Below are 16,095 nucleotides of genomic sequence, written 5' to 3' on the forward strand. Positions count from 1 at the left end.
CCTTGATGATGAGGGGTGGTTAGCTTTTGTAAATAGCAAGGGTAGGCACCTGAATAGGGGAAGTTGCTGAGAGCTGAGTGTGGAGGCACAGATGACCACACCAGCCACAAGCAGAGAGCCTCACCTCTCCACCCAGGGCCTTCTCCCAGCTCTTCCACTTCTCTATTCACCCTCCCAGGGGACGCAAAGGCTCCCGACCTTCAAAGAATACCACTTGCCGGCTCCCTGAACGGGGCGCCTTCCCCGAAGTATCAGTGCCGAAGTCCGTTTATTTTGAGCGAAGCTGCAACCAACTCTAGGATCCTCCCTGAGGGCCTATTATCACCTGATGCTCAGGTTCAGTCCCTGGGCACTAGAGTGGGATTTGTTTTGGAAACTTCTAACACCACTAGGAGGTATGAACAGGCACTTCAACTGTTCCTGTCACTTATTTTCACACGCAAGCCTAAAACCAAAGACCAGGTAGCCAAGAACAGCCACAGGGCTATTTAAGGACGTGAAAAGCAGACTGAATCGTAGGCAGGTAAGTAACCCCTGTGAGTCTGCTGGATTTATTAAAGCTGGAAAGGAAGACAGGAATTCTTCTAGCAATATTATCCTGATCATTAAATTCACACAGCTTAAGCAAGGGATCTTTTTTGTTTTTGCGGTACGCGGGCCTCTCACTGTTGTGGCCACTCCCGTTGCGGAGCTCCGGACGCGCAGGCTCAGCGGCCATAGCTCACGGGCCCAGCCGCTCCACGGCATGTGGATCCTCCCAGACCGGGGCACGAACCCGTGTCCCCTGCATCAGCAGGCGGACTCTCAACCACTGCGCCAACAGGGAAGCCCTAAGCAAGGGATCTTTGACACTAGTATAATCTGATAGTTCATGAAAGCAATGATCCATAAATGTCTCACCCTAAGAAATTCCAAAGCAGGACATATTTGTGGGTTCCAACATTTAAGCATTGGTTCAATTTATCAGTGTTTCTGTCCGTTTGATTTTCAGTGCACTTAATTCCAGCACCTCACAGAAGTAGTTCATATATAATCAGGTCCCAGCAGGGCCTGAGACAGCAGGGTGGCTGTGTCCCAGCACAACCATTCACGAAGGCCCAGAAAGCTTGAATCATCTCAGAAATCAGGGCTGGGCTTTCCCAGTACAAAGGGCAGAGTACAGAGAGAAAGCCATAATCCCAGTGTAGAAAGTTTATTTTTAGGCCCATATTCTAAAACATCCTGCAACCTATCAAAAAAATGAAAAATAAAAGGATCCCTTCTATAAGCAAATAGTCATTTTTACTTATAATTAAAAGTTAGTTCTTCCAAAATTAAAAGGATCTCTGAATACACAGAAAGTGACAAGAAATGTATATAAACTGTATTTTAAAGTAATAACACGCATAGGATAACAATTCAAATCATACAAAATGGTACAGAATGAAAACTTTAATCTCCATGCCCCTCAGTCACGTGAGGACCTTGGAAATGAACATACAAGCAAAAATCATATTATCCAAACAGGCTGCCCTACTGTTTGGGAGTTTTTTGGTTTGGGGTTTTCTTGGTCAAACACAAGACAAGGCAACAGCTAAAAATATAGAAAAATTCATTTAAGTCTTCTACACTTTCAGAAAGATGCCTTATTAAGAGCAGCAAGGGAAAGAATGAATAAAAGTAAAAAAGCATGAACTGGGTACAGGAAGGAAAATATACAGTATGCAGGACACAGGGTCTGCTTCCCGAGTCACCAGGCTGGGGAACTAGTGTCTGGACCGCATTGTCAAATCTCCTGGGCTTTTTATTTATTTCTTTTTAATACATTTATTTATTTTATTTATTTATTTCTGGCTGCGTTGGGTCTTCGTTGCTGTGCACGGGCTTTCTCTAGTTGCTGCGAGCAGGGGTTACTCTTCGTTGTGGTGCGCAGGCTTCTTATTGCGGTGGCTTCTCTTGTTGCGGAGCACGGGCTCTAGGCGCACAGGCTTCAGTAGTTATGGCATGTGGGCTCAGTAATTGAGGCGCACAGGCTTAATTGCTCCGTGGCATGTGAGATCTTCCCGGACCGGGTCTCAAACCTGTGTCCCAAACCTGTGTCCCCTGCATCAGCAGGCAGATTCTTAACCACTGCGCCACCAGGGAAGTCCTCCTGGGCTTTTTAAACACTCCTTTTGAGAACAGCTAAAACCACCCAACCATGTCCAATTCTCAGGGCTGGTTTGCCTCAGAACGTAGGTTTCTCAATACAAGGAAAGCTGGTCCCAGGGGGCCTTCTATCGGAATGTGGGAGAGCGGGGGCAGTGTGGTTCCTGCTCTTGGGAAATGAAAGGTCTCACAGTGCATCCCTGCAGACGTGCGGGATTACACTTGTAAAGGACTGACTGGTACGCCTCAAAAATAACCTGTCTGCAGCTGAAGCAAACATGTTTTTCCTTTAAAACATTCCAGAGGGGTAGACACAGACAGAAAAAATGTTGGCTTCAAAGATTCAAGACACAGAGAAACGATGGCTTCAAAGATTCGGTTCGGTTCATGTTTTTGCACGGCAGGCACTGGAAATACAAAACGAAGAGGCCAGATTCTTCGCTGAAAAGCTTACCCACCAGTAGAGAGCTCGCTCACCAAACATCACAAAGCGTTTGTTACAATGAAACAACTGCTGCCTTTTCTTTCTGACTATGAAGTGTGAGAAAATAATTAGACATGAAAAGAAATTCCTGCTAAAACAAGGACTCTCACACACAAAGAAGGTTCTCAGCTAATTGAAATCCCAAGGGGCTATAAGAACCACCTACTTAGGGACTCGGCAAAATGAATTAAGCCTGCACCCTCCCATGAGACACAGGAGGCTCCAGGAAAGGCAAGGCAAAGGAAGACCACCAGCTCCACAAGTCACTTCACTTTAATGGGTGAGCATTAATTTCAAGGGGTCCTTGTCTATGGGTCTGATGTGGACTCCAGGGTCAATGGGGGACCGCCTACTTCCCTTCCTGCACAAAAACTCAACCATGAGTTATAGCATGAATCATCCCCCGTGGTAACTAAACTTCATGACACAGGGGAGTTTGGCCTCAAGGGAGGAAAGAAGCAGGAAGAACAGAAGAGCACCCGAGTCTAACATTTGAGATGGAGGACGCACTTGATCTTTCTTAGACGGAGAAATTTTAAGAAGCAGTTTATTCACCGTCTTTCCCAGGGAATAAAAATAAACAATAAAAATCACGTGAGGGTAGCAGAGGAGGACATCTAAAAGGGGTTCTGAAAAGGACTGGTTCCACATGGGTAAAGTGTCCAGACTTTTCTCTTGGTAGCCTAGAGGCAATGCACAGCGAACAGGGACAGAGATGTTTATGACCTATAAAAGGTTTCTGGTGTGTATCCTCCAGAAGCTAAGTAGTTTAACAGGTTTTGTCATTGACCAAGATAGCTAGTCCTAACTACCTAAGTGTGAATACAGAATCACCGACCAGCCAGCCTTGCCCCCCCCCACCCCCGAGGTGGACCTTCCCCTCTGCCCATCATCAACTTCCTGGTGGTAAATCATGAGGGTTGTAAATGGCTCCTTTTTTACCCTAATCCCTAAAACAGCCATTCTGGAAGCACTGAAAAGCTATCTGTAGTCACCAAATTCAATCCTAAAAAGCCAGTAAATGACATGGCAAAGGAGAGATCACAGAAAAAGCAGGTTGAAAACGCTTTTGATCTTCCTATACTATTTGCTCTACAGAAATTCCCTTAGAAAGTAACTAAAACAGGTTATAGAAAATTTTTTTAATATTTTTTTAAAATCGACTTTCTCTCATGCTAATTCAAACATTCCCTTTTGCTGTATTTTCTTGAAGTCTTTTTCCCCGCATAGTTCAACGATTACTAGCTGAGAGGCTTCAGACAAGTTACTTAACTTGTCTGTGGAACAGGGTTAAAAGCACCTACCTCATAAGGATGTAATGAAGATTAAATGGCTTAATATATGTAAAGAGCTTAGAACAGTGCCTGGCACTTACACTCAGTAAGTGTTCGCTATGATTATGACTTGGTAGTAACCAGAGTACACATGCAATTCTATTTGCAGCGTGTTTTTAAAGATAATTGTCTTACAGTCTCCATACCGACCATTTTTAATGGTTGTATGATGTTCTGTGAAGTGATTTATACTGTCGTTCACCCATGGTTCTCAAATGGGAATTTAAGACATCAACAGTTCTGACTGACTGTTCTCAAACATGGTTCTCAAACGGGAACTTAAGATATCAACAGTTCTGACTGACTGTATTCCTAAGGATCCAATCTTAAGCCATCAAACACAGATAACAATGATTTGCATTTGAAGGGAGCGGGAAAAGACTCAATTATAAAATTAGTTTGTGGAACTTCCCTGGTGGCACAGTGGTTAAGAATCCGCCTGCCAATGCAGGGGACACAGGTTTGAGCCCTGGTCCGGGAAGATTCCACATGCCGCGGAGCAACTAAGCCTGTGCGCCACAACTACTGAGCCTGCACTCTAGCGCCCGTGAGCCACAACTACTGAGCCTGCATGGCTAGAGCCCGTGCTCTGCAACAAGAGAAGCCACTGCAATGAGAGGCCCACGCACCACATCGAAGAGTAGCCCCCGCTCACCGCAACTAGAGAAAAAGCCCGCGTGCAGCAACGAAGACCCAGCACAGCCAAAAATAAATAATTTTTAAAAATTGTTTGTATGACACAATTTCCAAAATTAAAAAGTACATACAATTTTTAAAAATACCACAATTGGTGAATAATTTCTATAACTTATCCTGAGATTTAATGATCCTCAGAACTCCACAGGATTTCTAAGTAGGTGGGAGAGACAAGAAACAGAGGCCCCCAAACTATTTCAGACATACGCCAAGATGGCATAACTGACTGCAGTATAAGGATCAAGACATATTTTCTAAGTTGAAAGCAATACCAAACTCCTTGTAGGTAAAGACTAAAGAAAAAACCAAGCACCAGTGTTTTAAGATTCTCTAAGAATTAGAAAAATTAACACATTTATAAACATGTAAGTCTACCACTCCTGCCATCATCTAGTTACCAAGTTTTTACTTGACCATATCTCAAAAAGCCACAAATGTTAATATTCTAACATCAGATCTGGTATCTCGCCTCTTGCCCAAAAGTAAATGCCACTGATGTAGTCTACATGATCTGCCAAAGAACAGTCTCTGTGGGGTCTCTTTAAGGATGGGGAAAGAAAATGTGATGGTTTGGTTCACCACCTCTCGGCCAGGACAAAAGAAAACAACTTCAGCATGACAGACATCAAAGAACATTCAGTCCACTCTACCCCACAGGCAGACTCACACTCCTTTTTGTGGGAGCTCCCGGCAGGGAAGCACAGCATCTGATTTATCTGGTAATCAGGTAAGTCCCAAGGAGGACGAAAAAACCCCATACCAAGAGGATTTCAAAACCCTGTTCTCATGACAAATGATCAGTAGAAACGAAAAGTTCCATTAGCGTAAAAGGAAACCCCACAGGACTGGTGCTGTAGGTGGCGACACTCTTGAAGAAATAACTCAGGGCCCGCCTGCCACTGGTGCCCCTCACGCAGGACAGCGGTTATTTAGGATCACAAGAGGCCTTTTCAGACCAGGCTTTCTGGAAGCCTTGGCTGTTCTCCCTCAGTTAGCCATGTCCTTTTGAATAAACAAGAATTTTAAAAGTGAAGTGTGCAGCGGTCACACCTCTAGAAAGGGTTTTTCTGGGATTTCCTATAAATGCCTTCCCTCTGCTCCACTCAGAGGCCAGCATTCAGGAGAAGACACTTAATTACAGCTGGCTTTTTTCTCCCTACGGGCACATTCCTAAATGTGTCCCTCAGGGACACCCTGGAGACGAAAGCCCTTGATTTTGCTCTAACAGATCATCCCCAGACCTGTCCCAGCAGGAAAGGAATTTCTCGTCTCATTAGTGGCTAAAAGCGGCTCCTTTACCAAGGGCACCGTAAGCCCCAAGCTGCAGGTGACCTGCCAGTGTTGAGCAGGGGTGCTGACGAGCAAGCCAGACAGCACACTGGGAAACGGAGAGAAGCGGGGCTTTGACCTCATACCGAGGCCACCCCTAGTCTTTAATCCACTGGGCTAAAAGTAAGATTAAACACTTCTCCACGTCCACACGGGCAAACGACCGCCTGCCCTGTGTCTACAGGGACCACACTCAGAGACATCTGCGCAACTAGGCTGGGTCACACAGCAAACAACGAGATGGAAGTGGTCCCTGGCCAAGGGGAAAGCAGAGGAACTGGCCTGGTCTCCTGCTGAGCCAGCTGCGGCCTGAGATCTGGCCCAGGACCCCTTAAGGGGAGCACAACCCGCTCACCAAGTTTTTTCCACACAGTGGATGTTGGCTTTCTTCAAAGGCCATACACGTGTCTGGGTGTTAATTGTGTTGGAATTCAAAGGCCCTGAGGGGGGCTTCCCTGATGGTCCTGTGGTTAAGAGTGCGTGCTTCCAATGCAGGGGGGTGAGGGTTCGATCCCTGGTCAAGGAACTAAGATCCCGCACAGCGCGGCCAAAAAAAACCAAAAAACCAAAAAAAAACCCCAAAGACCCTGAGGCTTAGAGATCCGCACCAGGCCCAGGACAATAGGCCACCCAGGGCATGGCTCTGAGATGAAGAGAAGGTCTTAAATGCCCTTCTATTGCTCCCACGTTTGGGCAGGGCATCTTAATCCTCTGGAGCTAGGCCAGAGTGAGCGTCCCTCCAAAAGTATAGGGTGAGAAGCACAGCTTTCTCGGACGTATGGCAATTAAAATTGGAGCGGCCAAATGGATACCTAAGATTACCGTCCAGGGAGAGGGAGAGTGGTGTCAGCAAGTGCATGTTGGAGTTGATGACCGTTTAATAAGCACGTGTACTGTTAATGTAATCATAACATTTTTTAGTTAATAACTACAATTAAAATGACAGAGATACTATTTAGAAAAGCCTTCCTCTGATGGTAGTTGTGGAAATACAACAGAAGTCTTTGTAACCAAAAGGAAGTTAAGCAAAACAAGGCTCTTTTGTGCGCTCACCTTCCCTGATGTGAGAAACCTTTACATGGTTGACTGACTTGCCTCCAGAGGCGTAGTTTTCATTTACAGGTTTATTTTCCCTCGTGTTATTTATTATTTTTCCTTTTCTTAGTCCTGTAGTCCTCGCAGAAGTGACTCTACCAGCGGGTTGGGGCAACCAGGGAGGTCACATCGGGTTATTACAAAACAAAGGCTTGGCCTGTGTTGAAACTGTAAACACTTGAAGACATACATATACACACCCTGGTTTCAATGGTGTTTCCTGCTCATTCACTCAGCGCACAGGTATCACTGCTGGTGTTGTCTTTGTAATGGTGACCTCACTCTTGTGTCACGGTGACTGCCAGGGAAAGAAATCTGCCACCGTTTCCTGGTTCATTTTCAACAGCAAGTTCTCCTTATTTTGTTTGTTCATTCTTATCACTTCCTCTCACTCACGCCCACCCATACCCAACCCATCACCAGTCAGGCCAACTGAACCTCCGGAATACTTCTGAAATCCACCTACCTCTGTCCGTGACCATGCCTGTCACCCAAGTCCAAGCACCATAATTGGTTGCCTAGATTCCTGCCAGAGCCTCCCACTTCACCTGTCTGATTCCAGGCTAGGCCTGCTCCAAATCTGCTCTCCACCCAACAGCCACAGTGATCTTTCATGAACTGCATCACATCACCCCTCTACTTTCAACACTCAGTGGCTTCCACTGCTCTTCAACGAAGCCCTGCCTTCCTCTTCAGCCTCAATGGATGCAACCTCTCCAGCTTCCCAGGCATTCCTGCCTCAGGGCCTTTGCACAGGCTGCTCCCCCTTCCTCTACCTTTCCCTGGGAAAATTCCTCTTTATCCTTCAGGTCTCTGCCTCAGAGAGGCTACCTGCAACCTCCTTCCTGCTCTTTTCTCTTATGACACCCTGTTCTCTTCCTCCACTGCACTCACCCCAATACAGGATTGTTCATTTATGTGTTCATTTGCTTACTGGCTATCTCCCCCACAAGGCTCTCAGCTCTCTGAAAGCGGGGATCATGTGTGTTTTGTTCATCACTGTTTACAATGTATACCAAGTGCCTCACACATAGTAGGCATCAAAAAATAATTACTAAAAGTATGGATGAACGTTAAAAACAAGGGGGAAAAAGGCAGTTAGAACTTTCCCCATGCTAACTGTCTTCTAAATGAAATCATCATCAAATCATATCACGAAAAACAGGAGGGAACATCTTTCACATCGATGGAACTGTGACTTTGAGCCACCCTCCCCCTTCTTAGTCACTCCATTCCCCTGCTGTGAATAGGTTGGGGTTATTTATCCCAGAACCCACAGATCCCCGTCCTGGACGTGAGCTATCAGGTTCCTACACTGGGTGGGAGGGTTTCCAGTAACGCCCAATGGCATCTTTAGGGGGAATCCCAAGAAAAGAAAAACTTAAGCAGTAACAGCATTGCTCGAATTTTCTAGTCTATTATAAAAAGCCGAAATGTGCTTAGGAAACCCAGAGGTATAAGTGCAAACACTGACGGCTCAGATTTGTGAATTCGAGACCTCTGTGCTCATCTGTCACCTCTATGCCTCCACCTCTCCCAGAAAAACAACTGTCTAGCCCTCCTTAATCACCTGAATTTCCTTTGACAGCTTGTCACTCTTTCTTACTATACTTACAGTTCTTCAAAATGTCTAACCTTTATCAGTATCCAGATCTTTTTCACATGCAACCAAATTTCCTCTTGAATCTTCAAGAAATATGAGAAAATGACCCTCCATCAGTCTCTCTTCATATCTGGAAGGCTATCACAGTATCAAGTTTCATCCTATTTACTTACACAATGGCCTTCCAGGCACCAGCCTGAATATTTATTTTAATCTGTCTTTAAGAGATTATTTCTCCCATTTTTATTGCTCTTAGTATCCTAAAAAGATGTTTTGGGGCTTCCCTGGTGGCGCAGTGGTTGAGAGTCCGCCTGCTGATGCAGGGGACACGGGTTCGTGCCCCGGTCTGGGAAGGTCCCACATGCCGCGGAGCGGCTGGTCCCGTGAGCCATGGCCGCTGAGCCTGCGCATCCGGAGCCTGTGCTCCGCAACGGGAGAGGCCACAACAGTGAGAGGCCCGCGTACCGCAAAAAAAAAAAAAAATGTTTTGTTTTGTTTTGTTTTGTTTTCAGTCTAGGACCCCAAACTACATGAGACCGGACAGCAGAGAAATCCACATGCTAGTCACCTGATTCTGCCTCCTCTCAGATTCACGTCTGTTTTATGATCACGGGACTTAACTGATTCCCATTTAACCGGGGCCCAGCTGAGACCCCAGATAAGTACGCACGAGTCGGCCCTCTGTATCCACAGGTTCCACATGTTGGATTCAACCAACCTCAGATCAAAAATATTTGGAAAAAGAAACATTCCAGAAAGTTCCAAAAAGCAAAACTTGGATTCATGCATTGGCAACTATTTATATAGCATTTACATTGTATTTACAACTATTTACATGGCATTTATATCGCATTAGGTATTATAACTAAGCTAGAGATTATTTAAAGTATACAGGAGGATGTGCAGAGGTTATATGCAAATATTAAGCCGTTTTATATAAGGGACTTCAGCATTTGCAGATTTTGTTATCCCGGGGGGGGGGGGGGGGGGGGGCGGGCGGTGGAGGTCCTGGAACCAATCACCCTCGGATATGAGGGACAGTTGTATAAGTGCAAAATCAATTCATTTCCATTTTTTCTTAACTAAAGGGGCCAAACACTCTTCCCTGTTAAATGGATCCTATCTATATGTCAGCCTCTGTTTAGTGCTTTAAAGATATGTATCATCACACTAAATTTGAGGTCTGCAAAATCTGAGTCATTACAAAAAGCATATTCTCTTGACTCCAGATATATGATACATGGGGGCTTATTAAGAGAACAAATGAAAATATCAGCACAGTTAGCTCTTAATGCCTTGAGTTTTAGCTTCTGGACCCATGGGGGAAAAAAATCATACTCTAGAGGAGCAACTGTTCTCTGTAGAGATGAACACACATGCACACATTAACACACACATACAAAACTGCAGACCAAGATTTGAGCTTTTGTTTTGGTTTTGGTTTTAATGTCTAAGGTGGAGTCAAACCATTAATAGCTAGTTCAAATGATCTTCCTAGCCCAACCAGTTTCTTTCCATTGAATTCCCACCTCTCAGTGTATATCTCATGCTCCAAATCACAGCTACCTTGGGCACCCAAGTGATGTACCAGGACATCAGACAGGCTTAGTTTAACTGGGTTTCCCCAGCACCTTGGAAAGTCCCAGCAAGTGACAGGTGGAAAGCTTGCAATTTCACCTACTGCTTAGCAGAGCAAAGAAGGCTTCCTTTGCAGTTATTAAAAATCTATCAACTAAAAAAAAAAAAAAATCTATCAACTAAGTACCATTTTCCTATAAGCTGATACTCTAAGTGGTCACAAGCTCATATGATAGAGACAGCAGTAATCATCTAAGTTTAGAATTACATCAGAGAGGATGAGAAAAATGGAGATGCGGAGACTGTACCCTTCCTGAAACAGGGAACTTGAGGAGATTTTCATTCCTCCCAAAGCAGTAACAGAACGTTTTGAATCTATACACGGGGCTCCATTAATCCAGCAACCTGGAAACATCTTATAAACATCAATTAAGTCTGGCCACAAGCTCCATTTATACATAAGGCAACTTGGATGTTTAGAGACCGAGCAGCCTGAAGCCCAGCAATGAGTCAGGGCGAGAGTGGGCACCAGACCCAGGAATCTGGAATCCCCATCTCTGGCAGGAAGATGCTATCTATCTTTCAAGGGAATAAAAGGTTCACAGAAGAAACAGATGGCAGAGACAGACGATAATATCCACACATCTCGGGATGGGACAAGACAAAGGACGGCCAATGGTGCCTAGTTGAAGCTGGAAAGGAAGCCAACCCCAGGCCCCAAATGTCATTTAGTCAAATGGAAAATTAGCATTGCTTCAGCCCCAGCTCAGCAAAGACGCTGCTGCTCACCTTATGGCTTGTAAGTTGATGCCACAAAGATACCCCATCCATCCTCACCTCAAGGCTCTCTCTTTTTATCTGATTTGAGTTCAGAAATGCCTGTTCATCTTTGGCCAGATAAGAGGAGCAGGTATTACAGTTGCAAGCACCCTACAGAAAGGGGAGTCTGGTAACTTCAAATCCTCTGGCTCTTCCTGTCTCCTTCACAAGGGAAAGCTGAAATACCGTTTATATCTAAAACACACAATATGGATCAGAGTGCTTCGTAAACCACAGGAGTTAGGTGATAACATGACTGCCTTGCATATTTAAGGTCCAGCAAAGTAACCAATTAAGCTAAGCGAGGCTAGTTGTCGGTACACTAGATGAGCATAATCAAATGTTCCCTTCCAAACACCCGCGAAAGAGAACAAATAAATCGGTAACACTTTGGAGTGCACAGGGTTTCGCCCTGCTTTCCCTGCGGGACTCTGATACCCTAAAAGAGAAGTCTTGGGGGCGGGGGGGGGGTGCGGCGGCTACAGGTGAGCAGCCATCCCCTCCCCACTACCCAGTAGGACCAGAGAACTTGACAAACTCCGGACAGAAACAATGCTTACTTTTCAGTTCAGCTCGGCCAAGGGCAGGCCCTGGCTCCAGCCATCAATGGGAAATCCTTACTCCTTTGGGGCCCGGGGCAAACACGCTTAGTATTTTTCGGTCTGAAAGTGAAGACCAAACTGTTCTAGCATTCTTGAGGGAGGGGCGGAGAGGAGGGCGGGGCAAATTCTCTTGACCAACCCCTTCGGCGGCTGTGAGGTCGGGTTGGGGGATAGCCCTCCCCAGGCAGCCCGCATTCCCCGTTCCCCAGTCCCCACCGCACTGTAACGCCCCAGCTCAGCCCCTGGGCGAGCCTCTAGGGCCCTAGTGTCAGTGGCTTTCACTGCTCCAGTGGGTCCTCCCTGCGCCCCGGCCCAGCCATTCTCAGCTCAGTGTCCAGTACAATTAAATACCCAGGAGGCTTTCCACGGAGGCTAATGCGTACATCAAATATACACGCTACTCAACTAAATAAGAGTAATTCGTCAGCCCACAGGTAGTTTCGATTCATCAAAAATTCATTAAGTGATTACTAAGTTCCAGACGCCCAGCGCCGTCCTGCAGATTCAAAAACTCTCCGGGTACCCGAAGCCACACACTTGGGAGAGCCCAGGAAGGTGAAGCTAGGTGAGAATAGTAGTACGGGCCGAGGGGATCCCTCTAGAAGGGCCTCGCTCCGTTCGTCCCCTTGGTGGGGACACACTCAAAAGGGTCTCGGCGCCCAGACCACGCGTCCTCGCCCCCGGCCCGCACTCACTGGGTCTTCCTGTGGCCGTGGTCCCGGTGCAGCTCCCGCAGGTCCACCTCGGCGCGGCCCAGGAACTTGTCGAGGCCGAGCAGCGCGCGGTGCAGCACGGTGAGCTGCAGGGTGGCGGCGGCGGCGGCGGGCGCTGCCTCAGCCGACAGCAGCGGCGGTAGCTCAAAGGTGGCCTCCTCCCGCCACACGGGCGCGCCCAGGCTGCGCTCCGACACGGAGGTGGCGTACTTCTCCTTGCCCACCTGGATCACTGCGTACGCGTCGCTCGTGCCCCCGGGGCCCTTGGCCCGCAGGCCCCGAGCCTGGAGCACCGTCACCTGCACGTGCGTTGGGGACCACACGGCCCCCGGGCCCCTGCCCGCCGAAGCCGCCAGGGACATGGTGGCTGCGCTGCGGTCCAAACGAAACTGAGAAGATCGCCGCGACCCGCGGCCCCTACGGCCCGCCCCGCCGCGCCGGCCTCTTTAAGGCTTCCGGCCACGCCCCCTCTATGCCTTGCCCCTCCCAGCCCCGCCCCGCCACCCGCCCCACCTGCGGGTGCTGGGCCCGCCTCCTCCGCGCAGGCCGGGCGAGGCTCCAGGGCGCCGAGGACTGGGCGGGCTCGGCGCGGGCGGGGGCGGGGCTTGAAGAATTCGGGTCTGAGAGGTGCTAGGTGAGGGCAGGGGTCTCCGACTGCCAAAGGTCTCCCGGCCCAACCGGAAGTGGCCAGAGTAGCTACTGGGGAGCCACACCTCATTTCCAATCTGGCCTTGCCAACCGGCAGATGTGTGACCTTGCACAGATTACTTAATATCTTTGGGTCTCAGTTTCTTTATCTGTAAAATGAGATAACAATCACCTCATAGAATTGCTATAAAAAAATGTTACCTGGCACAGGGTGAGTTCCCAATAAACGGTAGCTACAAGGGTAATTATGAATGCGTTCCCAAATTCGTTGCTCTTCCTACTTTGGCCGCGGGGGGCGTTGCTATGGAGGAAAGTGGGTTCGGGGAAGGTGCCAGGTGAGGGAAGAGCGAGGAGGATCTTTTGAGGACCCGAAAAGGAGAAGGGAAAGGCAGGAGGCGCCTGAGACGGCGTAGGAGTGTTCTGTTTTGCCCCGCCCTGACCAAATAAGGTGAGGCCAAGAGGCTAAGTCGGGGAAGGGGACGAAAGGAGGAACTGAAAATGGGATTGCCCAACGGGGCCCTTCCCCGCAGTTCCCCTTTTCTCCCTGGCTGGACCCTCTGCAGTCTCTCCTCGCTCTTTATCTCTGAGCTCCCAGTCAGGCACTTTCTCGTTCCCAGTTTCCATTAGAGTGGCTGATTCCCTTCATTCCCAATATGCTACTTCAAAGACTCAAATATCTATTGATCATCAGATTGCCAAGGTCACTTTGAAGGTTTTTAGGTTTTAGAATTAAGGAAAGAGCCAGGGAAGCAGAGAAGTGACTCGTTCAAGATCCTGCAACAGAGCCAGGACTAGAACCCAGGTGTCCTGACTCCCATCTAGTGTTTCTGCTGCATCCTTTGCTTCTTCCAGATCCTCAGAACCCCAATCTTGGATGGCTCAAGGCACTCCTATCTGGACCCCACCCTGATTCTCTCTCCTCTATCTCCTGAGCAAACTGTAGCCCAGATAATCTTCCCACCTCAGGCATGTACTCACTTGGCTGGCCCATGGCGGTCCTGCCCACCTCTCTGCCAACCCATGTCCTATCCACCGCAAGGCTTCACTCAGATTTCTCCAGGGTCTGGCTTCTGATAGCCCTCTTCAGGGCAGGACCGGGTGGTGACTTGTCTCCTCCAGAACCCCCAGCAGAAACCTGGGCAGCCAGTGGGTACTCAGGAAGTGCTACGGAACTGAAGAGTTGGCAGGTTATCCCAGCCAACCATGAGTACATAGTGTTTCCTTTTACCACGTAAGAAATTACAAGACAGACATTATGCCTCAGGTTTGCAACTGAGGGTGGCTGCAGTGTGGGAAAGGCCTATTTACTAGGCCTTGAAATGTTTAACAGTGATCGGAAGGGGAAAGGAAAGGAGGTACCAGACCTGTAAGCGGCAGGAAAGCCTAGCAGAACTCTGTTGATTTGGTGCCATTTCCCTGCTTGACGATCTGTTAACCTCACTCAACCTTATGGCTCCATTCGCTACTGTAAAGATATATTGAGAACTGACCTGGTGCCCAGCGTGTGCTAGGTGCTACAGACCGAGGGCACAAAACCCTTTGAATGAGACCCAGTCCCAAGGCACGCCCTGACAAATGCTGTAAAGGAAGTCCTATACCAACAAAATGCTTTGGGTGTTTTGAGGATAGAGCAATTTCTCTAAGCTAGTGGATTTTTTTTTAATTTTTTAAAAATTGAAGTATAGTTGTTTTACAATGTTAATTTCTGCAGTACAGCAAAGTGACTCAGTTATACATATATATTCTTTTTTTATATTCTTTTCCATTGTGGTTTACCATAGGATATTGAGTATAGCTCCCTGTGCTACAGAGTAGGACCTTGTTGTTTATCCATTCTCTATAAAATAGCTAACATCTTAAGCAGGTGGATTTTTATGAAGGACATGGCATTGAGCTGGGCCCTAAAGGATATGCCAGATTTGAAAGGCAGAGAAGGGAGCATGGAGGAAGAGCCTTTCAGGAGAGAACAGAACAGCTAAAGCAGGAGTGTGGAGGTCAGAGTACCCCAGTGGGGCTAGACCGTGGGATACTTCAGGAAGGCGTTGGGGATAGGTGGTGGAGATAAGGCAGCCCAGGTAGGCCGGGCCAGATCACGCAGACCATGGACACCAGGCCATGGTGTGTATACAGAGCTCTGGACCAGGTGAGCCCGCCTCCAGAGGACTTTGAACAGTGGTGTGATCAGGTTGTAAGGCAAGGCAGCCCAGCAGCCAATAGCGCGGTAGGTCACAGCCAGACACCCGCCTTTGTTTTCACCTGCAGACTGTCTGCCTCCAGCCCCATTCTGCCCCACCCCTGACCCGTCCTTGGTGACTATTCTAAGTTGATGCTACAATAAATAAGGCTGTACCATACTCCCCTCTTGGCTGCCCTGCCTGTCCACTGCTCCACTGCCTCCCAGCCAGACAAAGTCAGAGATCTGCCATCCAAACTGATCCTAGGAGCAAAGTTTTTCATCTCCAGCCTCACCTCCTCTCCCACACACACACGGTTCCCCGGGGGAGACAGAGCCAGGAGTGAAACCCAGAAGGACAGCCCCACAGGCTGAGTATGACACGGAGCATCCCCTCCACTCATGGGAAGGATATGAGGACAGGCGGGGTGCGAGAGGGGAGGAGAAAACAGGATCCCCTGGTGACCTCATGTGTTTGGGTTTCTGCCAGACACAGATAGGCTCTGTGGTTAAAGAGGAAGTGAGAGGTTGGGGGAGGACAGGGCAGCCTCGCCACCTCAGAGAAATCCCGGTCCATATCCTTCTCTCTAGACACTGGACATGGGCAGGGGTTAACTCAGAGGAGTGGGGCTCACCGGAGGCGGGAATGAGAAACTTGCCGGTGGAGAGATGCCAGGAGCTCCAGCACAGGGCGTGCTTGGGAGCTGGCTGATCGCCCTCCACACGCCTCGGCGTGGCTTTTCCCCCTCCCCAGCTGGAGCACACTGTCCCTGAAGGCCTACCTACTGACCGCCCAGAGTCCAAGAGGCTGTCTTCTTCCAGCTTTGTAGACAGACCCTCAGGCCACGTGGGGCAGGGGGTGGACGGGTGGAGCAGGCCCAATGACGAGGGCAA

General features: G+C 48.3%; 1 protein-coding gene across 5 annotated transcripts in view; it reads right to left on the reverse strand.

The window, feature by feature from the left end:
* Positions 1 to 12,789, reverse strand: part of RAB11FIP1 (RAB11 family interacting protein 1) — a 29,969-nt gene extending 17,180 nt beyond the window's left edge. For all 5 annotated transcript variants that reach the window (XM_082863681.1, XM_082863679.1, XM_082863680.1 and 2 more), the window contains exon 1: positions 12,363 to 12,789. In XM_082863681.1, coding sequence (XP_082719807.1) covers positions 12,363 to 12,742 — 380 coding nt within the window. In that variant the 5' untranslated portion in view covers positions 12,743 to 12,789. The remainder of the gene's footprint in view (positions 1 to 12,362) is intronic.
* Between the last annotated feature and the right edge of the window lie 3,306 nt (positions 12,790 to 16,095).

Source organism: Leucopleurus acutus (assembly GCF_964270905.1).
Source record: "Leucopleurus acutus genome assembly, chromosome: 21".
Taxonomy (NCBI): Eukaryota; Metazoa; Chordata; class Mammalia; order Artiodactyla; family Delphinidae; genus Leucopleurus; species Leucopleurus acutus.